The 24739-nt window shown below is 37.9% G+C and overlaps 1 protein-coding gene across 10 annotated transcripts in view; it reads left to right on the forward strand.

The window, feature by feature from the left end:
• WRN (WRN RecQ like helicase) overlaps positions 1-24739 on the forward strand; it is a 125491-nt gene that overhangs the window by 21334 nt on the left and 79418 nt on the right. For 6 of the 10 annotated variants that reach the window (XM_043893944.1, XM_043893940.1, XM_043893945.1 and 3 more), the window contains 9 exons: positions 3988-4133; positions 4619-4767; positions 5520-5669; positions 7717-7786; positions 14834-14948; positions 17021-17438; positions 19468-19548; positions 22042-22183; positions 24524-24599. In XM_043893944.1, coding sequence (XP_043749879.1) covers positions 3988-4133; positions 4619-4767; positions 5520-5669; positions 7717-7786; positions 14834-14948; positions 17021-17438; positions 19468-19548; positions 22042-22183; positions 24524-24599 — 1347 coding nt within the window. Of the gene's footprint in view, positions 1-3987; positions 4134-4618; positions 4768-5519; positions 5670-7716; positions 7787-11462; positions 11561-14833; positions 14949-17020; positions 17439-19467; positions 19549-22041; positions 22184-24523; positions 24600-24739 lie in introns of those variants that run through there. The other 4 variants (XM_043893946.1, XM_043893947.1, XM_043893948.1 and 1 more) reach the window with 4 other exon arrangements.

A 24739-nucleotide genomic window follows, 5' to 3' on the forward strand; every position in this document is an offset into this window, starting at 1 on the left:
TAATATTGAATAGTGGCTGTGACTGTCTCTGTTGCATTTAATTAGCAGCAGTTATAGCAAATGGTCCTTTAAAAGAACTTTAAAAATGATTATTAATATTTTTTAAATCATCAAATTAGTGTTCTGTAATAATGTAGTCTAAGGCTCTTCAAGCATTTTACAAGGAGAAGTAGTAGGAGATTCATTCAGATCTTTGATGTTACTATCGTTGTCCTTTTTTTTGTTGTTTTTTTTAAATTACTGTTTACATATTGGACCTCCCTGGTGTCTCAGACCGTAAAGAATCTACCTGTAACGTGGGAGACCTGGATTCAATCCCTGGGTTGGAAAGATCCCCTGGGGAAGGGAATGGCTACCCATTCCAGTATTCTTGCTTGGAGAATCCCCATGGACAGCGGAGCCTGGTGGGCTACAATCCATGGGGTTGCAAAGAGTCAGATGTGACTGAGCTTAGGACTCAGCATACACATAGCATACATTGGCTTGAAAGAAGCAGAGGTAAGTTAAGCTGTTTATTAATGGTCTCCTGGTAGATATATTCTAGAAAGAGCAGTCAGGTGACCTCACTCCCACAATAGTTCACTGGCTATATTTGGGTCTCATCAAATAGAACTAAGTTTGTCTTACAGAGAAAATAAAATCTGTTGTTTATGATTATGTATTAACTCTACCATCTTACCTTTAACAATGCTATAGTATGTCCTGTCTGAAGGTAGTAAGCCTAAGTGTCTTGAAGGGTGTAGTTCTGATGAATTGTGTGATTTATGGAAGATAAGCAAGTAGTTTTTTTTTTTTTTTTGCTTCACCTCATCCCAGGTTTTCAGCAATTTGATTATGATGTGCCTTTGTGTAGTGTGGTTTGTGTTTGTCTTGCTTGGGGGTTCAGTGAACTTTTTGGATCTGTGGATTTATAGTTTCATTATGTTTGAATAATTTCTTCAAATGTTTTTTCTCTCACATCCTGTTTTTCTCTTCTGCCACTCTGCATGCATGTAGGTTACATTGCTTGATACAGCAACTGTGTTCTTGGTCATGAGGCTCTTTGTCTTAAAAATTGGTCTTGGGCTCTGTCTTCAAGTTCCCTTGTTTTTTCATTCTGTAGTATCTGATCAGCTGTTATGCCATCCTGTGAATTTAAAATCTTGTTGTATTTTTCATGTCTGGAAGTTCTATTGTTTTTTTTTTAAATACCATCCATTTTGGCTCTTACCATATTCATATTCATAAAAAGCAGAGACATCACTTTGCCAGCAAAGGCCCATCTAGTCAAGGCTATGGTTTTTCCAGTGGTCATGTATGGATGTGAGAGTTGGACTATAAAGAAAGCTCAGTGCTGAAGAATTGATGCTTTTGAACTGTGGTGTTGGAGAAGACTCTTGAGAGTCCCTTGGACTGCAGGGAGATCCAACCAGTCCATCCTAAAGGAGATCAGTCCTGGGTGTTCTTTGGAAGGACTGATGCTGAAGCTGAAACTCCAGCACTTTGGCCACCTGATGGAAAGAGCTGGCTCATTTGAAAAGACCTTGATGCTGGGAAGGATTGAAGGTGGGAGGAGAAGGCGATGACAGAGGATGAGATGGTTGGATGGCATCACCGACTCAATGGACACGAGTTTGGGTAAACTCTGGGAGTTGGTGATGGATGGGGAGGCCTGGCGTGCTGCGGTCCACGGGGTTGCAAAGAGTCGGACACGACTGAACTGAACTGATATTCATGTTTTCTTTTAAATCTTTGAACATATTCGGCATATTTATAATAGCTGTGTTAATATACTCTTTTGTTAATTCCATTATACTTATTATTTTTCTATTAAATGACTATTATCCTGCTTATAAGTCATGTTTTCCTGTTTCTTTTCTCATGTCTGGTGATTTTTGATTAGATGTTATGATCTTATCCGGTTGAATGTTAGATTTTGTTGTCTTCCTCCAAAGAAAGGAGCTTTGCTGTGTTGGGCAGTAAAGTCACCTGAAAATCAGTTTTACACTTTGAGACTTGTTTTTAAGTTTTTAGGCCTGATGTCAGTAACCTTTATTCTGGGCATGATTTAGTCTGTAATGGGTGTGACCTTTCTGGAGTCTTTGCTGGCTGCCCCAGGTGATCAGAACGAATCTCCCTGCTCCAGCTTTGCAGAGCTCAATGCCTCTTGCCTCTGTGTAAGCCGTAGGAGTTTCCAGACTGCAGTTCCCTGGTTTTTCTTTGTCCAGCCTCAGTTTCTCTCTGTGCTGGCATGTCCTTTGCTGCCTGGCTCCCTCCTCCCCAGAACTCTGCCCGCATCTTCCAGCTGCTTCCCCTTCTCGTTCTGAACTCTGTCCTCCCAATTCCGTGCTCTGCTTTGGACTCTCCTCCCTGTTCTGTTGTCTAGAATGTTGCAGGTGGAAATCTGGGGCAGCATTTGGGCTTACACTTGATTTCCTCACCTCAGAGAGCATAGTCCTCTAGGGCCTGTTGTCCAGTGTCTGGAAACTCTTGTTTATGCATTTTGTTCAATCTTCTTTATTTGTTCATGGGGGACAGTTACGACTGATCAGTGTTATTTCATCTTAGCCCAAAACAGAGGTTGAGTTTTTTAAAAATTTATTAAATAGGTTTTTCACTTTTAACAACTGTGAAGCAGGCAAATATAAGCAATAATTTAACATGCACCCATCGTCCTTCCACTAGCTTTGTCAAACCTTAAATCTTCCTTTTCTTCAAATCTTTATTAAGACAAAACAATAAAATACAGCTCATGTATGCTCTTTCTGATTCTCTTCTGAGGTCCTCTGAGCTAACTTCTATCATGAGTTCAGTGTTTAGTATTCCCTCACATATTTTCTATGATTTTCATAATTTTATGTCCCCCCCAATATCATATACTATTACTTTGCCCATTAAGAAACTTTCAAAATAATACTATCAAACTCTGTGTATATTCTTCCACTTGTCTTTTTCACTCAACACTTTATGTTCTTGTGAATTTTTCTTTTTGGTTTGGTATGTGAGGTTCTATTTAAACTTTTATATAGTATTACATTGTCTCAGTATATCATAATTTATTCACTCTTTTGTTGATGGAAATATAGTGTTTCCATTTTTGCTAGTCAGAATAGTATTGCAGTGAACATTCTTAAACATTTCTAATTATGCACATATAAGTTTCATATATTTATGAGAAAATCTTGTCAGTTCATACTGTTCATACATCTTTAGCTAGATATCATTAGAGTTTTTTCCAAGAGGATTATCAGTTTAAAAATTCACCAGTATGTGAGTGGTCCCACTGGTAGTTTTCTTTATCAGCATTCAGTATTGTGGAGCTTTAATTTTTGTTAGTCAGATAGATGTGAAATTGTAAAGATTCAATTTACGTTTCTCTGACTTCAGAGATTTTGTGTCTTCATATATATATATATTTGAATTTACTGGCCATTTTGATTTCCTCTGGGGAATCGTGTGCTCTGTTGGTCAGTCGTGTCCACCTCTGTACGACCCCATGGACAGTAGCCCACTAGGCTTCTCTTGTCTATGGAATTTTCCAGGTAAGAATAGTGGAGCGGGTTGCTGTTTGCTACTCCAGGGGATGATCTTCCCAATCCAGGGATTGAGCCCCCGTCTCTTGCGTTTCCTGCATTGGTAGTCAGATTCTTTTCCTGATGGTGCAGCCATCTGGGAAGCCCTCCTTTGGGGAATTACCTGTTCATATTTCTACCCCCTTTTTTTAAACTGGATTATTTATCTTTTTTGTATTGACTTTTCAAGGAATTTTTTAGTATTGGATTGGTGAAAAAGTTCACTTGGGTTTTTTCTGCAACATCTTGTGGAAAAACCAGAATGAACTGTTTGGCTAACCTAATATTTTCTGACTATTGTATGAATATGTATGTTGCATGTATTACGATATCCTCTACAGGCTGTGGCTTGTCTTTTAACATGTTTAATGATGTCTTCAGTGATGCAGAAATTAAAATTTTAATGAAATAATTTATGCTTTTTCCCCCCACTTAGCATGAGTCTCTCTAATGGAGATGTGGTAGGATTTGACATCGAGTGGCCACCAGTGTACAAGAAGGGGAACCTGGGCAGAGTGGCGCTCATTCAGCTGTGTGTGTCGGAGAGCAAGTGTTACTTGTTCCATGTTTCTTCTATGTCAGGTTGGTGTCTCTTATTTTTGTATGGTAGATAATTGTATTATGTCAGCTTTGTCCACATGAAATTAAGCTCTTGAATTAACGGGAGCCTCTCTCACCACCTCATATTTAAGTATTTATATTTAAGTATTCACTCATATCCCTGTTTTATTTAATTTTCATGTCACATCTGTCAGTCAGTGATATTATTCCTGTTTCAGAGGGTAGAGAACTGAAGTGTAAAGGGGCTAAATGTTAGTGATAATAGAGTTATTAGCATTTAAATTAGTTGTTTTTCTTGTCATTTATCAGTCAGGACTTTTTGCTTTAGGTGAAAAAAAAAAGCTCTCAAAAACACTCAAGGTAAGTGTTGGTTTCTGAATTTAATCTCAAATTTAAATATAAACATAGAATGTGTATGAAGTAGAACATAAATCTGTCATGTTTGATAGAACCTATGGGAATAAATATTATATATTATTATATAAATATTAATAAAAATATTATAGTTTTCCCTCAGGGACTAAAAATGTTGCTTGAAAATGAAGCAATTAAAAAGGCAGGTGTGGGAATTGAACAAGATCAGTGGAAACTTCTACGTGACTTTGATATCAAATTGAAGAGTATTGTGGAGCTGACAGATGTTGCCAATGAAAAGGTAGACATAATACATAGATTATTTTCAGAATACAAACAAAATAAATTTGTGTTTTACAGAATGTCCCTTCTGAGTGTTAAATTTTTTTGGAGAGACTATTTTAAGCTACATAATGTTTTTATAAAAAAGAAGTCCCTAATGCGTGTCTCATAATGAAAACTTTCAGTTCTAATCAGTTGCCTTAGCAAATAATTTTTTTTAAGCAAGCATCCTCTCCCATATTTAGTACTATTTCACTTTGTTTTATATATTTGCAAATTTAATTACTGTATTTAAAGTTTCTCTCTTTAATCCATCTATATCAATATCCCCCCCCCCCCCCTTTTTTTGAGGCAAACATAATGCAGCTCTTGTGGTGTGATGCTCTTAGTGGAAGTTTGACCATCATTTCCACGGCCCATATTTCACATCTTTTATTAATGCAGTCATTTAGGTTATGTTCTCACATTAGCCAAGTGTTCGTTTGGCTGAGAAGTTGAAAAATCACCAACCTATTCAACTTTTGTCCATGAATGATACTTTGACAGTCCAAGAATTTTAATACCTACATTGAGGAAATGATAGAATTACATTCTTGTAAGGTAGATTGCAAATAAGGTTTTTAGTGACTGGAAATCTAAGGACTATCTCTGCCTTATATTTTGGTGTAACATTTTCAACTTTATGTGTGACGTGGTCATTTGGTATCAGAAATATCTAAGAATACATGGAAAGAAATAACTTTTGCTGAGTTGATTTTTCATTATTTTTAGCTGAAATGTATAGAGAGCTGGAGCCTCAGTGGTTTGGTTAAACACCTCTTTGGTAAACAGCTTCTGAAAGACCGGTCTATCCGCTGTAGCAACTGGAGTAAGTTTCCCCTCACTGAGGACCAGAAACTGTATGCAGCCACTGATGCTTATGTAGGTACCAAAGATCTTTTTCAAAAATTAATTTTTATTAGAATATGGTTGCTTTATAATGTTGTGTTAGTTTCTACAGTATAGCAAATGAATCAGCCACACATATACATGTATCCCCTCTTTTTTGGATTTCCCTCCCATTTTAGGTCATCACAGAGCATTGAGTAGAGTTTCCTGTGCTATACAGTAGGCTGTCATTAGTCATGTTTTATACATAGTAACCGTGAAATTAAAAGATGCGTGCTCTGTGGAAGAAAAGCTATGACGAACCTAGACAGTGTTTTAAAAAGCAGAGATATCACTTTGCCAACAAAGGTTCATGTAGTCAAAGCTGTGGTTCTTCCAAAATAGTCATGTATGGATGTGAGAGCTGGACCATAAAGAAGGCTGAGCACTGAAGAATTGATGCTTTTGAAGTATGGTGCTGGAGAAGACTCTTGAAAGTCCCTTGGACAGTGAGCAGATGAACCCAGTCAGTCCTAAAGGAAATCAGTCCTGAATATTTATTGGAAGGACTGATGCTGAAGCTGAGGCTCCAGTACTTTGTCCACCTGATGCAAACACCCGACTTGCTGGAAAAGGCCCTGATGCTGGGAAAGATTGAGGGTAGGAGGAGAAGGGGACGACAGAGGACAAGTTGGTTGGATGGCATCACCGACTCAGTGGACATGAGTTTGAGCAAACTCCGGAATTTGATAGGGAAGCCTGGCATGCTGTAGTCCATGGGGTCGCAAACAGTCGGACACGACTTAGCGGCTGAGCAACAACAAATCAATACTGTATATATGTCAGTCCCATCTTCCAATTCATCCCATCCCCCTCCTAAGATCTTTAGACTACAATCTATTTTTTAAACTTTATAATAAATTACTTTATAAAATTTTTATTGTGTACACTAAAATGTTTTAAGTCAGTTGGGCATTAAAAATGCTTAGGTAGAAATTTAGTGAAACTGTTAATTCTAAATATTAATTAGCAAGTATCAATAGATTGTAATGCTAGTTATTTTTATCATCATGAAGCAAAAATAATGTCCAATTTTTATGTGAAAAAAAGTGAGTTCTTTGAAAACATGAGAGGACAGTAAGCTCAGACTGAGCAAGCACAAGTGGTGTTGATGATGTATTTGATTATAAGCCACTTCAGAATAAAAATAACTACAATGCAGTTTCTATATCGGAACTGGCCTTATTTCTTACACTTATATTTAAAATGTGGTAAAAATTTAGAAAATTGTCTCCACAATTAGCTCTCCACTGCTGTTAGTCAGATGATTTTTATAGCTACCTATTTGTACATAGTGAAATTAGGGCTTATCTATCTATCTTTATATACATATACATATATATATATATATATATATAGCACTCTTTTTTTTTTCTGAATAGCACTCTTTTCTTTTTCCAAAAAGTCTTATTTTATGTCCTAATAGACTTTTTTCCCCCAGCTTATACTTTTATTTGTAGATATCTTGTTTCTTTTCTTTGCATCTATTTTTAGAAATGGGAGCTTCTTTTATTTATAACCAGAAGAAAATTCATCTGTGTGGGGAAATAAAAAGATAATTTTCTTTATGTTTTGTTTAAAATAGAAAACTTGTTGAGAACTAATCCAAGTTCTGTAGCATTTTTTAGTAATGAGAAATCTGTATGATTTGATTGTTCCTGTTTAGAGTAGCTAGATGGAGGACTATATATACACTAACAGCTAAGAATGCGATGATGGGAAATGGATATCTGTATCATACAGTTTTCTCTTACTCGATTGTATTTTGTTAGATTCCATTTATAAGGTGTTTGATTTTGGTACTTGCTCATAATATTGGATGTTAAAATAAGAAAATTTTTATTTTAAAGGTGTGCCACTTTCTCCATTCTCACAATGGGTGTGGTGAATAAATGAAGACAGATCTTTGTATAACTTAAAGGGTTGAATTCAGCTTCTTGGGTGCTTTGGGAATCATTGTTTTTAATTTTTGTAAAGATGAGGCATCGAATTTTATTTTGGTGATTTTAGCTTACTGGTTCCTCTTTCTGTTTTCTTATAGGCTGGTTTCATCATTTATCAAAAATTAGAAAATTTAAGTGATCCTGTACAAATATTTGTCAAGAGTAAAGGTATGTTATGGTCTGAAAATAAAAGGTAAAATTTGAGTTTGCTCATTTGTGAGGTTAGGTCCAAAAGCACAAATTTTCACACATGTGTATTTAGCATTATTACAATGTGTTGGTTGTCTGAGGATTAGGATGAGGTCAACTTGGCCAAAGCTTAGGGTTTCAAGCATGTTACTTGTGTCAAAGCAGGACTTGTAGCATTGCTGTTCACTAGGCTTCTAGTGTTGGGATTTTGTAGCTTGGAGAACATCAGTGGTACAACCAGCCGCCTCTCAGCCTGGAGATTATACACCTTTGCTATAAATATTTGGGCTCCGTGGGTGGCACAGTTGGTAAAGATCTGCCTGCCAATGCAGGAGATGGGGGGTTCGATCCCTTGGTCGAGAAGATGCCCTCGAGAGAAGGCAATGGCAGAAGGAAATGGCAACACACTTTAGTATTCCTGCCTGGAAAATTCCATGGACGGAGTCTGGTGGGGTCTACAGTCTGTGGGGTCAACAAAGAATCAGGCATGACTGAGTGACTGAGCTCAGAGTGCCGTGATTTAAATTTCTAAATTTTCCCCAGGATGCGATAATTCTGCTGCTTTTCTGCTAAAAGAATGGCCACTTGCAGCTTTCAAATTCAGCTCTCAGATCTATTGTTAGGTCAGTGATGGCAGATCTGCTTACAGTGTCACATAGGCCAGTGGTGGAATCCCAGCCACGTGACCTGGGATTTACTTGTTTCCTGTGTTTGGGAAGTGAGTGATGGCATAATACCTGTTTCATAGAGTAGCTGTTGAACTCATGATATGCAAAGCACCCGTACTGGTCTCTGTATAGTTGTTATTCTCGTAGCTTCCTTTTAGAGATTTTAAATAATTGTGTTTGTTAAGGGGTTAGTTAAATAAAGTGATTTTGCCAAATTTTAAAATGTATGGCATGACCTCCTTATAAAAAATTATATAATATCCTTTATAGCTGTTATTGAGAAGGAATCCATACCCTCTGTGGGTGACCCTCCTTTACACGTTAAGGAAGATTTCTTATACTTTCTCTTGTTGGAAGGCCACATCTGTTGAGTGCCTGCTGGTTGTCTGTTGGCAATGGTATGGTGGCTGGAAATTACCTTGATAACTGAGGCAGATGATACGTTTTTGAAGCTGGTATAGAGAATAATATATAAGAGCTTATTTAACTCAGAACTCAACAGAGGGATTCATGATTTTCTGATTTTGTGGTTTACAAGATTGCTTGTAGGTTACACTTGCTATTTTGTCTCTGATGAAAATGCTTCTGAGGACTGTAAGATATTTCTCAAGTAAAGTAGCAGGTGTTTTATAAGTTTTTATGAAAGTCCTGATACCTGTCATTGCAATATTGCATTCTTTGACCCTCACTATTATTCTCTGTTATGTTATTTATTTAAGTGTATTGTGACATCTGAAGGGAAATAACTTGACTAGGATTCCAGTGAATTGTAACTAACATTGCTGCTAAGTCACGTCAGTCGTGTCTGACTCTGTGCGACCCCGTAGACGGCAGCCCACCAGCCTCCCCTGTCCCTGGGATTCTCCAGGCAAGAACACTGGAGTGGGCTGCCGTTTCCTTCTCCAATGCATCAAAGTGAAAAGTGAAAGTGAAGTCGCTCAGTCGAGTCCAACTCTTTGTGACCCCATGGACTGTAGCCTACCAGGCTCCTCCGTCCATGGGATTTCCCAGGCAAGAGTACTGGAGTGGGTTGCCATTGCTTTCTCCGGTAGCTAACATTACTGTTCCTTTTTTTCCTGCCTCCTTTCATCCATCCTCCCTCCCTCCCTCTTTCTCTTCTTTCCTTCTTGTTACTGAACCAGCAGTGCCAACCTCACCTTCCTCAAATATAGAGGTGTATATAGATGATATTTTCAAATGATATTTCAAATGATATTTTCAAAAGTTTTGGTTTTTATTATGTTTGTGGTTTTTTCTTTTACTAAAAAATAAAAGAAGATTAGAACATAATATTATTCAGCCCAGTATAAATGGAGAGCCAGCAGTGAACAAGACAGGCATGGTCTGTCTCCTGAGGGGGGAACCTACAGCTTTATGGGGAATATAGGTGAACAGCAAAGAAAAGGGCACTGTAGGAAGATGAGGCTTATGATGTGGGGGAAAAAAGGTGTTATGGCTAACGTATAGAGGTACCCAGTGAATATTTGGAGGTATTAGAGAATATTTTCTGGAAAAAGTGATGTTTATGGCCAGACCTTAAATATGAGCAGGAGTTAGCTAGTGCAAGAGGAGAGGAAGAGTGTCAAAGGCACAGGCAATGGCAGGTGCCCAGTTTCAGAAGGAAGAGGTGTCTGTAGGCAGTTGAAAGCAGTTTGGTATAGTCAGCTGTTGAACATGACAGGGCAAGGGATAGAGGAGAGGCAGGGGCTTACATTTCCTCCTAAGAGCTGTTGAGAGTTTTAAACAAGAATGATATGCGTTACATGAAAAAAATTAGAACTTGGGCTGTTGAGCAGAATATTGATTCTGGAGGGCAGGGATCACAGTGCAAGATCTGTTAGGGTGATGTGTCCATAATCCAAGTCAAAGGCGATGGTCACCTGGCTTGGCTGGTTATATTGTGAAAGGAGAGAAGTGGATAATGCAAAGTACATTTAACAGAGCGGTAGGATCAACAGGATTTAATGTGACGCTGTGAGCCATGTGCACGGATCAGTCCTGTGTTGGCCGCTTGAGCAGCAGGGGTGAGAAACACTGAGGGCAAGGAGCCAGATTTGGGGTCAAGGGGTTAATTCAGTTGTTTTTAGACACGTTAATGGAAGGAAGCCTGAGAGATAGCAAAGTGGAGGTGGTGGCCAGTAGGCTGTTAGATATACAGCCTGTTAACTCAGAGGATGATTGGATTTAAAGAATTAGGAGTTCTAGGTAAAGAACTGAGGCTGAGAGTCTCAAGGAACTCTTATTCCATGTTTGCATGGGGAGGGGACCCTAGAGGAGTTGCCGTGGGCATGGAAGGAAATGAGGAGGTGGATGTGTGGCAGGCCAAGTAAAGGACGTGTATTACAGAGGAAGGCGTTATCCACTGTTTAAATTTTCTTGTGAGTTTGAGAAACTGAGCACTTAGAATTAGTTCTCAGGTTTGGCAATGTGGCAGTCGTTGGTGATCTTTACTACAGCCGCTTAGGTAGACTGGGTGACAAAAGACTGTATTGAGGGGAGAGTGGTCATTGGGACACAAAAAAGGGTCGCAGGCTTGGGTACCGTGAAGGTCCCATAACCGGAGCCAGAATGGAGTAGTGGAAGGACATGGGTGGAAATCGCATTAGCGTGAGTGGAGGCCTGAGATCTAAGGAAAGTGAGAAAGCACGTGTAAACAACTCTTTTTTGGTTCAGAAAGGGACTGTTTATTCATTTATTCATATAACAGATTTGTGAGCTTTCCTGGTGGCTCAGACAGTAAAGCGTCTGCCTACAATGTGGGAGACCCAGGTTCAATCCCTGGGTTGGGAAGATCTCTTGGAGAAGGAAATGGCAACCCACTCCAGTATTCTTGCCTGGAAAATCCCATGGATGGAGGAACCTGGTAGGCTACAGTCCGTGGGGCCGCAAAGAGTTGGACACGACTGAGCGACTTCACTTTCTATTAGGCATCAGGCACTGTACCACTTGCTGAGGAAAGTGCACTGAACAAAACAGACCCAACCTCTTCACTCTGTTTATCTGAGTGATGGAATGAGCCACATGGATGCCCGAAGGGAGAACATAGAAGGCGCGAGGGGAAGAGAGAGCAAAGCTGTGAGGGACGGTGAGTGTAACCGAAACGAAATGAACAAGGGTGAGAGGAGTCGGAAATGAGGCCAGAAAGGTAGGTTGGGCCAGATCATTTGGGGCTTATAGGCCATGAATCTGACTTCATATTTTATTAATTAAATACAAGGATGAGTGATGGGAAATACTTAAAGGATTTGGAGTAGCAGCATGATGTGATTAAATATTTATCTCAAAAGGATTTTTCTGGCTGCTACAGGAGGGTAAGTATTTAGGCAGGGAAGTCAATTTGGAGGCTATTGTGATATTCCAAGCAAGAGATGATTGGATTGGGCTGGTGGCCGCAGAGGGGGTGAGAAGCTGGAAGATATGTATATATTTGCTGATGAATTCTCTGTGGGGAGTGAGATGTAGAGGTGTTTTGGTTGGATCCACTGAACGAATGCAAGGGTCAGTCACAGTGAAAGATAATGAGAAGAGCAGGTTTGGGTAAGAAGAATCTGGATTCCAGTTTTGGTCACTTCCCAGATGGCTCAGTGGTAAGAGAAACCTGCAGTGCAGGAGATGCCAGTTCAACCCCTGGGTCGGGAAGATCCCCTCGAGGGGAAAACGGCAACCAAATCTCATGGATGGAGGAGCCTGACGGGCTATAGTCCGTGAGGTTGCAGAGTTGGACATGACTGAGTGACTGAGAACCCATGCATGCTAAGTTTTAGATGTTTATTGTCATCCAAGGAGATACCTTAGTTGGGAACGTGATTCTGGAGTTTGGAGGGAAGACGGGTTGGAGCTGTAACTGTGAGGGTCATCAGTATACAGATGGTGGTTAAGCTTGAGAAGATAAAATAGAAGATAAAATAGGAAGTGAGTGGAATAAAGAATAGAAGAGGCCCACATATTGACATCAAGGGCACACCAGCCTCTAGAGGTCAGGAAGACATGGAGAGTATAGCGAAGAGGCTTGTGAAGGGGCAGTGATGAAGGAGGAAGCATAGGAGGGGTGGTGTTTAGAAGCCAGCCAATGTTGTGGGCTGGAGCTAGTTGTTAACTGTTTTAAATGCCTCTGACAGTTTGAGATGTTGTTGTTCAGTCACTCAAGTTGTATCCAACTCTTTTCGACCCCATGGACTTCAGCAAGCCAGGCTTCCCTGTCCTTCACTATCTCCGGGAGTTTGCTCAAGCTCAAGCCCATTGAGAAGGTGATGCCATCCAACCGTCTCATCCTCTGTTGTCCCCTTCTCTTGCCCTCAGTCTTTCCCATCATCAGGGTCTTTTCCAGTGAGTTGGCTGTTCATATCAGGTGGCTAAAGTATTGGAGCTTCAGCTTCAGCATCAGTCCTTCCAGTGAATATTCCAATGAAAGAGTGAGATGAGCAACTCGGATGAACGGGTTTGGCTCTGTGGAGGCCATTGGTAACCTTTCCATGAATAGCTTTTGGAAAAAGCTCAGTGGCAGGCAGTCAGCTTGGGAGAAAATGGAACTAGAAAGTTGAAGACAGTGAGTGTGGACAGCTCTTTCTTTCAAGGAATTTTGCTGTAAATGGGAGTTGTGATATGAATTAGCAATTAGCAGGTTGGTGGCGGGAAGATGAGATAGTTCTCTTTTTGTTTCTGTTTCCTTAGTGAAGTAAGAGATGAAGTTGTTTTCTGACCAAAAAGGACGGACAAGTGTTGGAGGTATTGGAAGCATGAAGAGACAGAAAGAAGTATGACACAGTCCTCTTGAGAGTGGGAAAGTGGGAAATGTAGACTAATTAACAGTCATCACTGAGGGTTCATGGGGTGTGTGCATGAATTGAAAGCTCATAATTGAAACTCATAATTGTGTTTTATTTTCAACTGTAGTCAACTTTTTGGGTATAGGCATCAAGTAAGTGCCATGGAAGAAGGAAGGAACAAAAGAGTTGAGTCCACAGGAGCGAATGATTAATATGGGCAAGGGAGGAGAGTAGGGCATGGGGGGGTGTGGGGAGCAGTGAGAAGAATAATGGGTAAGGAAAGGCAGGAGGTCAGTGGGCTTGGTTCTGAAAGTGTGCAAGAATTGTTGTATTGCCGAAGTCATGCTGGTGTTCAGAGGATGGAATACTTGCAGTTGGCATTTGGAAGTAATGACTTTATTGACAATTTTAAGATCAAGGGTATGGTTATGGGCTTCCCTGGTAGCTCAGGTGATATAAAGAACCCACCTGCAATGCAGGAGACCCCAGTTTGATTGCTGGGTCAGAAGATCCATTGGAGGAGGGCAGGACAACCAACTCCAGAATTCTTGGGCTTCCTTGGTGGCTCAGACGGTAAAGCATTTGCCTACAGGAGACCTGGGTTCGATCCCTGGTTTGGGAAGATCCCCTGGAGGAGGGCGTGGCAACCCACTCCAGTTTTCTTGACTGGAGAATCCCCATGGGCAGAGGAGCCTGGCTGTTTACAGTCGATGGGGTCGCAAAGAGTCAGACACGACTGAGCGACTAAGCCCAGCACATGGTTATGGGTAGGGTGGCTGAGATCAGCTGAGGAAAAGATGGCTGGAAATGGAGGGATTGAGGAACTGAAAAGGCCACGTTCTTAGGCAGAGAGTTTCTGTGGATGTTGAAATCACTAGGAGTTATCACAGAAATAGAGGGAAGAAAGAAGACAGTGAACCAAGTGCTGAAATCTTCAGTGATGTGATTTTGAGACCACAAGATAGCTGCAACTAGTAGGAATAGCTGATGATGTAATCCAACATGCAGTGCTTCAGAGGAGCTGCACTTGTTGAAGGACACAAGAAGTGGTGATGAAGAGTAGGAATTGTAAGCAGGGGAAGGGTTTGGGAAAGGCTGGTAAGTTATGTGGTGTTTGTGGAGACACCGTCAGACAGAATGAAGCTGAAAGTTCGGAAGGTGATCACTTATGAGAAAGGCTTGCATTTTATTTTGTGATGACTGGTAATGAGGACAGTGAGGGGTGTCTGTCGGGTAAGGTTATGTTTACCCAGCTGTTTTAGTAAGTAGCATCCCATATGGTGGTCTGTTGGTTTCTGATGCTGAAACAGTGCAGGTGAGATCAGAGTCTCATTTCTACCTTCACCTGCCAAGGTTGAGAACCACTGGGTTGTAATATGTATGAATGCAGATGAGTTAGAATTTAGTCTAAAATTTTAAAGAACGGAAATTTGGAAGGGAAATAAAGTGATTGAGGTGATTTTGGGATAGGTTAAGGGAGTCTTTGTTGCAGTTCGTTTAAAGAAACAAAATGCAAACTTAAGCCCTAGTAGTGTTTAAATAAATATCTCTGCTTTGTAATTTGAAAATTAGTACTGATTCTTTTATTCCAGAGGAGGAAATACTACCTAGTGACGTGAAGAAACAATTGACTTCGCTCTCCAAGGAGATGATGGATCTGGCTGAATGTCTTCCGGATACTTTTGGAAAACTGGAAAATCCACAGAGGTTAAATGTTTTTTTTTTTTTTTTAATCAATTCTGTTTGTTCTTATTGCATTTTTCTAAACACGGTAAAAAAGTTCATTAGGGTGGACTCATAAATTTGCTTGAATACATGCACACAGACTGATGTATAAGTTTGAGAAATATTTCCCAATTGTGAAATTGTGCACAAAAGTTGGAGGCTTCTCTGCTTTGTAGGATGCTTTATGAAGCAAAGCCGAATAAAACTCTTATGTTCACTTGAACGAAACGTTGAAGATTCAGTGTACTGTTTCTTTCTGTTTATGGGCCTTTTTCATTTAATTATATTTATAGTTTGGTTACTTGAAATCAGTAAATAAGAGCAACTTTTAAACCTGTAACCTCATTTTTCTGGTTATTAAGTGATTATTATATGAGAATTCTACCTAATCAGTAGACTATTAAAACAAGAGGCATTTAGATTTTAAAGAGTGTTTTATATAGCTGAAGCATTGAAAAAAAGTGGAGGAGTTAGTTGCTCAGTCATGTCCAACTCTTTGCGACCACATGGACTGTAGCCCACCATGCTCCTCTGTCCATGGAATTCTCCAGGCAAGAATACTGAAGTGGATTGCCATTCCCTTCTCTAGGGAGTCTTCCTGACCCAGGGATCGAACCCAGGTCTCCTGCATTGCAGGCAGATTCTTTACGGTCTGAGCCAAGCAGTAGATAACTTTTGACATTTGAATTAACAGATATTGGACTACTGGTTGTTGTTGTTTAGTTGCTCAGTTGTGTCCGACTCTCTTGCGACTCCATGGACTGTAGCTCCCAGTAGCTTCTTCTTGGAATCTGGCTTTACTCTGTCCTTAATGGATGAATGACTCCCTTATAAAACCTCTAAAAACAGGAGTGCTCTTGAACAGTGATTGAGTATAACATGGTAACAGAATTTTGAGGCTAACATCCTTTGTAGAAATGTGAAGCAGTTAATTGAAATAGAATTCTGACTCTGAAAAAATGCAGTGTTAATGTATTCTTTTTTGGATGAGGTTTGTGATATATTTTGATAGATTTCAAAGTATGAGATAGAAACTCAGCTCTTTTTCAAAGTAATTTTCCTCCTGGCAATTTGTTTTAGTAGTTGCTATGTAACTTTGAGAATATCTGAAAGAAATAACTGTCAAATGGGAAAAGGTACTAATAAAGCTATTTCATATTCATTTTTACATTTTTCCCTCCATGAAAGAAGAAAATACCATTTATATGAAAAATTACTACTCACATGCATTTCAGGTTTTTTTTCTAGGAATTAAAATGACTATTGAGTATAAATTACATGTGCTTAATGCTTTGCTTTATAATATTAAAGCTAAGTAGGTTTTCTTAAGTTTTGAGAATGGGCAATATTGGATTCTTTTTTTTTTTAATTGGAATATAATTGTTTTACAATGTTGTATTAGTTTCTGCTCTACAACAACATGAGTCAGCTGTATGTATACATATATCTCCTTGCTCTTGCGCTTCCCTCCCACCTCCCTAGATTCATTTTTAATAAAGGTAGATCTTATGAACTTTTAGTGGGTCAAAGCAAGAACTAGTTAAGATCTTTTGTTTCAGATTCTCTGTAACAAGTCTATGCTGTTGCTTCACTTATTTAGATACATCTCTGAACTGGGGGAGAACAAAAGAGATCTGTGAATAGCCAAAATGCATGCCATAAGCATGAATTCACGTCCACTTAACTGCAGTTCCAGTGGAGTGCATGAGGCTGCATTCAGGGCATATTTGCTTTGCATTTATGACACAGTTTGACAAGCTTGGATGTATGCTGAACATGAAAATCAAGAATGGATAAGGAGTGACACCATAAACAATTAGTTTGGGGCCAAACACTCCTGACACTTGGTAAGCACGCAAGTCAGGTGTTGAGTGTAGAAGTACCTTGCTGTACTAGCGAGGAGCCCAGAAACTATAAGCATGAGGGGCATGAAGAGCGACTTTAATCCAGTGTGTCCTTTAAGTGAAGGTCTTCTTATTAAAAAGCATTAAAACTTGTCCTTAGAGTTAACACAATTAAAGTTGAATTCACCTTTCTTAAATTTTTTTTTTTAGGGTTTCCCTACTACTGAAGGATATTTCAGAAAATCTGTGTTCATTGAGGATGATGATGTTTGGCTCTACTCAGAAGGAACTGAGACCCAGCAGTAATTTTCACTTACCGCTGGAAGAACCAACTGCTGGTGAAGTACAAGAGAAACAAATTAGAGCACATAACATTTTTCCTGAAATTAAAGATGAGGCATTGGATGCAACTCCTGATGATTTAATTCAACATGATGGAGAAGAGGTACTTGGAAATCAAATGAAACAAGAAGATGGAGTTGAAGATGGACTGGAAGGCAATAAGTTGAAAGAGGATACAGAAAGAAATTGTTTGATGTCATTAGATATTACAGAAGATGAGCTCCAACTTTTGGAACAACAGGCTCAGGAAAAACATCTTACTGATGTTACTTGCACATCTCCTGAGGTACTGAATACAGTAAAGAGCAAATAGTTTTCATTCACGAAGGTGGTTGGCTGATTTTTTCTATAGATTGGCAGATAGTAAATATTTTAGGCTTTGTAGACCACCTGGTTTCTGCCCAGTTTTGCCAGTTTGATATGAAAGCAGCTGTAGACCAGCAGCTTGTCTGTATTTTAATAAAATTTTATTTACAACAGCAAAAAGGTGGGCTGGGTTTGGCTTGTGAGCTGTTGTTTGCTACTCCTGACTTAGTATGATCAACAGCATTTTATCGTGGAAAGATTTTTAGTGTCAGTACATATTTGTTGTCATTTGCTAAGCATATATTTCTCCTGCTTTTTTACCTAGTATATACCTCTTCTTTTTGTAGATCCCTACATACCTACTAGAGTTTACTTTTACAAACGTGATTCTTGAGGGTAGTTTTGTTTGCTCTTATGGGTTTTCTTTACTTGATATTCTGAGAGGGTTTCTAGTAAACCCATATTTTTACTTGACACTCACTTATACTGTCATCTAGAGTCAGAAACCTCATTTTGTTCTTGATAGATTATTGTTAAACATTGTATATTTTTTCTCAACTTCATGTTTAGATTTCTAATCATATTCTGATTTGATTAATTTGTGAGATTATGTTTTTCTGTTTGCTAATAACTTAAGCGTATTTTTTGAAATAGTGAAGTTGTATTAATGGAATTATGGTGTTTCTTTAAGACAAAAGAGACAGCTGTAAACTTTTTATCTCATTTGTTTTTAATTAATTAAAAAATTATCTCTATTGGCCATATTTGGTAGAACTGTATACATTTTAAAAATATAACTGCATTTTAAAGTTTTAAAATTAGATTTGAAAGTCATTTAATAGGATTATTTACTCAGTTTTCTAAGAACAGATTCTCAGTATTTCTTTGTATTTGGTAACTATATTAGTAATCACTTCTATCAGTATGCAAATACATTTTAGCATTGTTTTCAAACTGTTTTCATACCAACCATTTGTAAAGTGGACTCCACTTTAGGAAATATCTTTTGCTAATGTCTGCAGTACCTTCTGATTTTCTAGAAATTTCATATTAGGTATTCACTTTAAAGTGATAGGTTTCATATAATGATATAGAATTATGATCAGGATTTCATGATCTGACTCACATCTTTTACCCCATTTATTGCCATTTTTTATTGTGTAATAATTATTAGCATTTAAAAAATTCATGAGACCTCATTTAAAAAATAAAAGAGTAAGGCTTATTTTAAGATCTTTTTTAAAGGTTAATTTTTGAACTTAATTAAGTCTATACTTCCTTTTCCTATTTCCAGTTTAAATTTTAGACTTTTTTGGGGTCCTTCTGTATTTCTTTGGTGGGTTTCTTTCATACAGGTTACTATCATTGGACATTTGCTTTGTAAGGATTGCCAGATTATTGTAGTTTCTTCATATTTCCACATTGGCAATAGCTGAATAAATAACTTATCTGACACTATTTTCCAAATACCTGTAGATGCTATTTGTAAAATATCCAAATTTATTTAAAGGTATTATTAGTCATTGTGACTTTTTGTGATCTTTTAAAAATCAGTGTCTATAAGAGAACAAGTATAGTTCCTGGCTTTGTACAGAATTTCTCAATATTGCAAAGAGGTTCCTGTACTCAAAAAGTTTGGGAACCACAGTTTGGGGTTTTTTTAAACTATAAATGAATTTGTCATTTGTACTCTCATTTAGAGAGTATGGACTATTTCACGTTTGTTTATCTATCTTGTTTGTTAGGTAAACAAGTTAGGTAGTTTTTCTCTTTTTATTTGCTTCTTTGTTTCTATATTTATTCCTCTTCTTTTTTCCTTCCTACCATCCTCTTTCCCTTCCTATCTACCTGTCACATAAACATATAAATAATATTATAAATTTATTAGTGAAGAATAGGAGGTGGTCTAAAGATATTTAGTGTAAAGCAACTTTATTTTGTAGTAAAGAGGGTATTGAGTAAATTATACTGGAAACTAATGTTTGACATACTTTTTTTTTTTTTTAAAGCATTCATCTTTCAAGGATAATGAAGAGGATCTGTCTTACATAATTGAGAGTGATGAAGATTTAGAAATGGAGATGCTTAAGGTATGTTTACCATTACGGAAAATTACTTCTAGTTCTTTACAATGGACATTAATTAAGTAAAATATTGCCTGATTCTAAACTGGTCCTACCACAATGAGATTGCTGTCACTTATGTAGCATTAGATTTTGTTTTCCTTTTCATATTTCTTATATGTCTTTGTATGGCCTATGCATAATGTATTAGCAGTAGTGATGTAGAAGTTGTTAGGCAGTTAGTGTAGGAACTCTGAGACCTTGGCCTGTTTTAATAAGCATCCCACTCCATTAAACTAAGCCTATCTCCTTTGTCCCGAATTACTGGCTCTTAGAGGAAGGTGTCCTTGGTCTGATAAATTATCAGCACTCAGATCCAGGAAGGGTAGTAATTAACTTGTGTTCCATATGCCCGAGGGAAAAAAAACTGAGGATCATTAATCTTTAGTGCATACATCTGGTCCATTGTAAAATGGCTGGGAGTCATGAGAAATGGTTGCGGATGGTGACTTAATGTCTAAGAAAACTAAGAATCCAAGAATCAAAAGAAGCCATAAAGATGTCAAGTCAAACATTGTGGTCTTTAAGCTGATGGTTAGAAACAACATATGTTAAAAGTAAGAACCAATCAAAAGTGTGCAAATCATTAGGAGTAAGGATATAAACTGCTGTTAAGTCCCACCTTTGTGGGAACTTCACCCGCTTTCAGTGTCTATCTTGAGAGCTTTGTACTTTCTGAAGTAAATCCTGTTTGCTTGCTACTGTGAATGTTCTGAGTGTTCATGAAGTTCATTCTTTGGCTCTGTGAATAGGAACTTGGATTCTCATTTCAGTAGTTTACTAATTAGGTCACTTTCTTTTAATCTTTCCCTGGAACGTGGGTAGTGGTTCAGCTCTCCAGTATTTGAAACAGGTTTCTCTTTCCTCCCATCCATGTGTGTCCACTTTTATTTGGAAGTTCTGTTTTTATACATTCCATCTTCTTTACTTTGGTTTTATTTGCTGTGGATGTTTTCTTTTATACATAATTTTCTAATGTTTTAAGTGATTCAGTTTCCCCCTATTACCGAGTTGAAAATAGAATTTTATAATTTATGTATATTCTACTTCTTCACCTGACCTCCAGTTTCTTCATCAAATCTTATGAATCAAGGATGGACAATTAGAAAGAAAAGCCTAAACTTAGCTAAATTAAGGGAAAATGAAGAAAAACATGTGGTGAATGGAAGTTCACCATTATGCATACTTTTTAGTTCTTATCTTTAGGTCGATGTGATTTTTCTTTTTATGAAATGAGATTTAAGTTCCTGATTCTCTGAATTTTGAGACAGTGTACTGGATGGTGATAGGAATGTGGATTCTGAATGTGAATGTGGGTTTAAAGTCTACCTTCTCCCTTAATTAACTGTGTGACTTTGGGCACATTTCTTAGCTTTTTGATACTCTATTAACAGTTGTATTTATTATTAAGGTGTTACTTGTGAAGGGTTTAACTAAAGAGCCTGGCATTTCCTAAGTGTCATAAATACTAGCTAACTAATAAAAGGATATAAATACTAAATCATATGCCTTTATTGATGAACCATTTCTCTAAAGAGTCCTATTAAAGTAGTGGATTTATAGGATACTTTGGGACTTCTACAAATTTATGTTATGTATTGAACCTCTTAGAAGGCAACTTGGGTGCACAGATATAAAAGTACTTTTTTTAACAAGTATGTTCATTGACCGGAATAAAAAAAATGTGAAAGAGAATCTCTTTTTTTTCCCTTTTGCAGGCCTGAAATGAATACTTTTTAAAAAACCTTTTAAGTCAGACTTACTGAATAGAAGTTTTAATATAAAGAGAAAATGACAACTGTGGTTTAATAATTCTTCCTGTTATTTCTCATTAAGAAATTTTACAGATGAAACAATTTTGAGATACCTGCAGATTCATTAAGCAGATAATCTTCATTTAGGGGAGGAAATCAGATACCAAGCCAAAATGAAAGCATTTGTTTTACATTTGTAATATTCCTTTCCTAAAGTCATTTCAGTGTTTTTGTTGTTGCTTTGACAACTCCAGAAACACATTTATTGTTGGCTTATAGTTTAAAATTTATGCTTCCTCAAAAATAATGTCACTGACACATGATACAGAGAAACTCATTACAAGAATCACATTAAAACCCACATTTACCACTTGGGAATTGGAAGCATTGAAGTATGATAAAGAAAAAAATGTTTTAAATAATCTAAATGCAAAATTTATGAAAACTTTCCCTAGGGCCAGTTCATTGTATGCTATTAATGAACCCTGTTTGGCTGGCAGTATTCCGTCTTTGGCCTTATGCCTGAGAAACCATTCTTGAGCACATATTAAAACAGGAGCACACATGTTCTTTTGTGGTATTGCTTGCGCATCTGCCAGCTTTGAACAAAATTGTAGGCTCTGTTAATAATACTCCTTTTGTGTTTGCTGAAAAAGATACTGCACTCTCAATGCTCTTGCTTTGAAAAATTCTTTTAAATGTTCAGTCTTTAGAAAACCTCAACAGTGGCATGGTAGATCCAAATCATTCAAAATGCATAGAAATGGAAAAAAATCTGGATCTTCCTTCTGAAGAAGATGATGAAGATGAGATTGAAGCTATTGAAGAGGAAAAAGAAGTTGATGAAGGTAAGCACTATCATGTGTTTGAACTGACTCGTCTCTGATACCTATCACTGATTTTAGTTTAGGTTTTAATTTTAAACATTTTGGACATTGAGGATTCTGTGGCATGTAGTTAATTCGGCCCTGAAAACTTGCCATTAAGTCCTGTAGTGCTTTGGTCTTCATAAAGCACAATCATACTACTTAGAAGAGTAAGTAATAAAAGTGTTATGTCATTTGGTGAACATGGTGATTTTTCATCCTGAATTTTATATTTTGTCAAAAATGATAAAAAATAATAAGAAGCAGGGGCTTGCCCAATGGCTCAGCGGTAAAGAATCTGCCTGCGATGATGGAGACAGAGGAGACATGGGTTCAATCCTTGGGTCGGGAAGATCCGCTGGAGGAGGAAATGGCAACCCACTCCATTACCCCAGTAATCTTGCCTGGAAAATCCCGTGGACAGAGGAGCCTGGTGGACTACAGTCCATAGGGTTGCAAAGAGTCAGACATGACAGCACAGTACAGAAATAAGAAATAATAAATTACTTATATTAAACATTATTATAAATGGTATTGATAAATATCTGTCCTTCAGGTGCTTATTACTTAAAATAAGTGGCAAAGTGTCAAATAGCAAAATGGGCTAATTTTCATCTTGTATGTGCAAACTCTAATAAAGAATATGCTAAATGAATCTTCTGTCATTTACGTATAAGTGATGATACTCATTATGACAAGCTGTAGGCATCTTCTCATAGAGTAGAATGCTCTCTGGAGCTAGATTTCTTCAATGTTATAATATGGAATATTTAAGATACATTTCATAGATGGAAAATATATGAAAACGTTAAAGTTTTTTCCTTTGTTTTCTTGTATTAAACATGGACAAATACTCATTTGTTTAGAGATGGTTTTCTTGACTCTGCTTTGCTCTTTCTCGGCAACTCATGAATTCTTCAACTAGAGGAAAAAATGAAAATCAGTGGGGTGAAGTTACCATAACTCCATTCTACTTTGCAGTTGGAATTTTGATCAGAGATTTTTGGTGGAATGGTAATTAAAATGAAGGTTTTACATATGGGTTTTAATTGTGACAGTAATTAATTCCTGCTTACTGTTGACTGAAAATTGGTTATATTATAAAATTTGGATTGCTATTTTGTTTGCCATGGTTGGCTCTAAATGTTAGTTTTTAGAAGTATAATTCTAAAACATTGTATTTTTATGAAGCTAGCAAAAGTGTGAATCGTAGCAAAGTTCTTATCCTTAGTGTTAAGAAATTAATCAAATAATTTATCTGGAGTTGTGCCTGGTACCCAAAGGAAAAATAAGTGTAAGTGTATTTAAAAGACCACAGTGATGTTTGGTACCTACCAGTATATTCTTTCATTGACTCAATTGGACATGTTCAGTTCAGTTCAGTTCCGTTGCTCAGTTGTGTCCAACTCTTTGTGACCCAATGAACCGCAGTATGCCAGGCCTCCCTATCCATCACCATCTCCCAGAGTCCACCCAAACCCACGTCCATTGAGTTGGTGATGCCATCCAACCATCTCATCGTCTGTCGTCCCCTTCTTCTGCCCTCAATCTTTCCCAGCGTCAGGGTCTTTTCCAATGAGTCAGCTCTTCGCATCAGGTTGCCAAAGTATTGGAGTTTCAGCTTCACCATCAGTCCTTCCAATGAACACCCAGGACTGATCGCCTTTGGGATGGACTGGTTGGATCTCCTTGCAGTCCAAGGGACTCTCAAGAGTCTTCTCCAACACCACAGTTCAAAAGCATCAATTCTTTGGTGCTCAGTTTTCTTTATAATCCAACTCTCACATCTGTACATGACCACTGGAAAAACCATAGCCTTGACTAGATGGACCTTTGTTGACAAAGTAATGTTTCTGCTTTTTAATATGCTGTCTAGGTTGGTAATAACTTTCCTTCCAAGGAGTAAACGTCTTTTAATTTCATGGCTGCAGTCACCATCTGCAGTGATTTTGGAGCCCAGAAAAGTAAAGTCAGCCACTGTTTCCACTGTTTACCCATCTATTTCCCATGAAGTGATGGGACTGGATGCCATGATCTTAGTTTTCTGAATATTGAGCTTTAAGCCAACCTTTTCACTCTCCTCTTTCACTTTCATCAAGAGGCTCTTTAGTTCTTCTTCACTTTCTGCCATTGAGCAAACTCTGGGAGATGGTGAAGGACAGGGAAGCCTGGCATGCTGCAGTCCTTGGGGACGCAAAGAGTCAGACATGACTGACTGAACAACAACACAGCAACTAGATTCTTTAAAAGAAGTCAATAAAATAAAACTTCCTCTCACTTTGTGTACCTTTATTTTAACATAAATGCCCATTTTATTCTAAGACTGCCTGTTACCAAGACCTACTGAAAAGCAAATTAACTGCCTCAAGACCTACTTTGGCCATTCTACTTTTAAGCCGTGAGTATAGTTTCAGTTAATTAAACTGCATATTTACTGTTTTCTTTACAAACTTTAAAAGACAAATAATCCATGCATTGAACAGTACAACTTCATTATAGTTTATACATGCTACACTGTAATTTTTCTAAGTACAGAAT

The sequence above is a fragment of the Cervus elaphus genome, chromosome 32 (genome assembly GCF_910594005.1).
Source record: "Cervus elaphus chromosome 32, mCerEla1.1, whole genome shotgun sequence".
Lineage (NCBI taxonomy): Eukaryota > Metazoa > Chordata > Mammalia > Artiodactyla > Cervidae > Cervus > Cervus elaphus.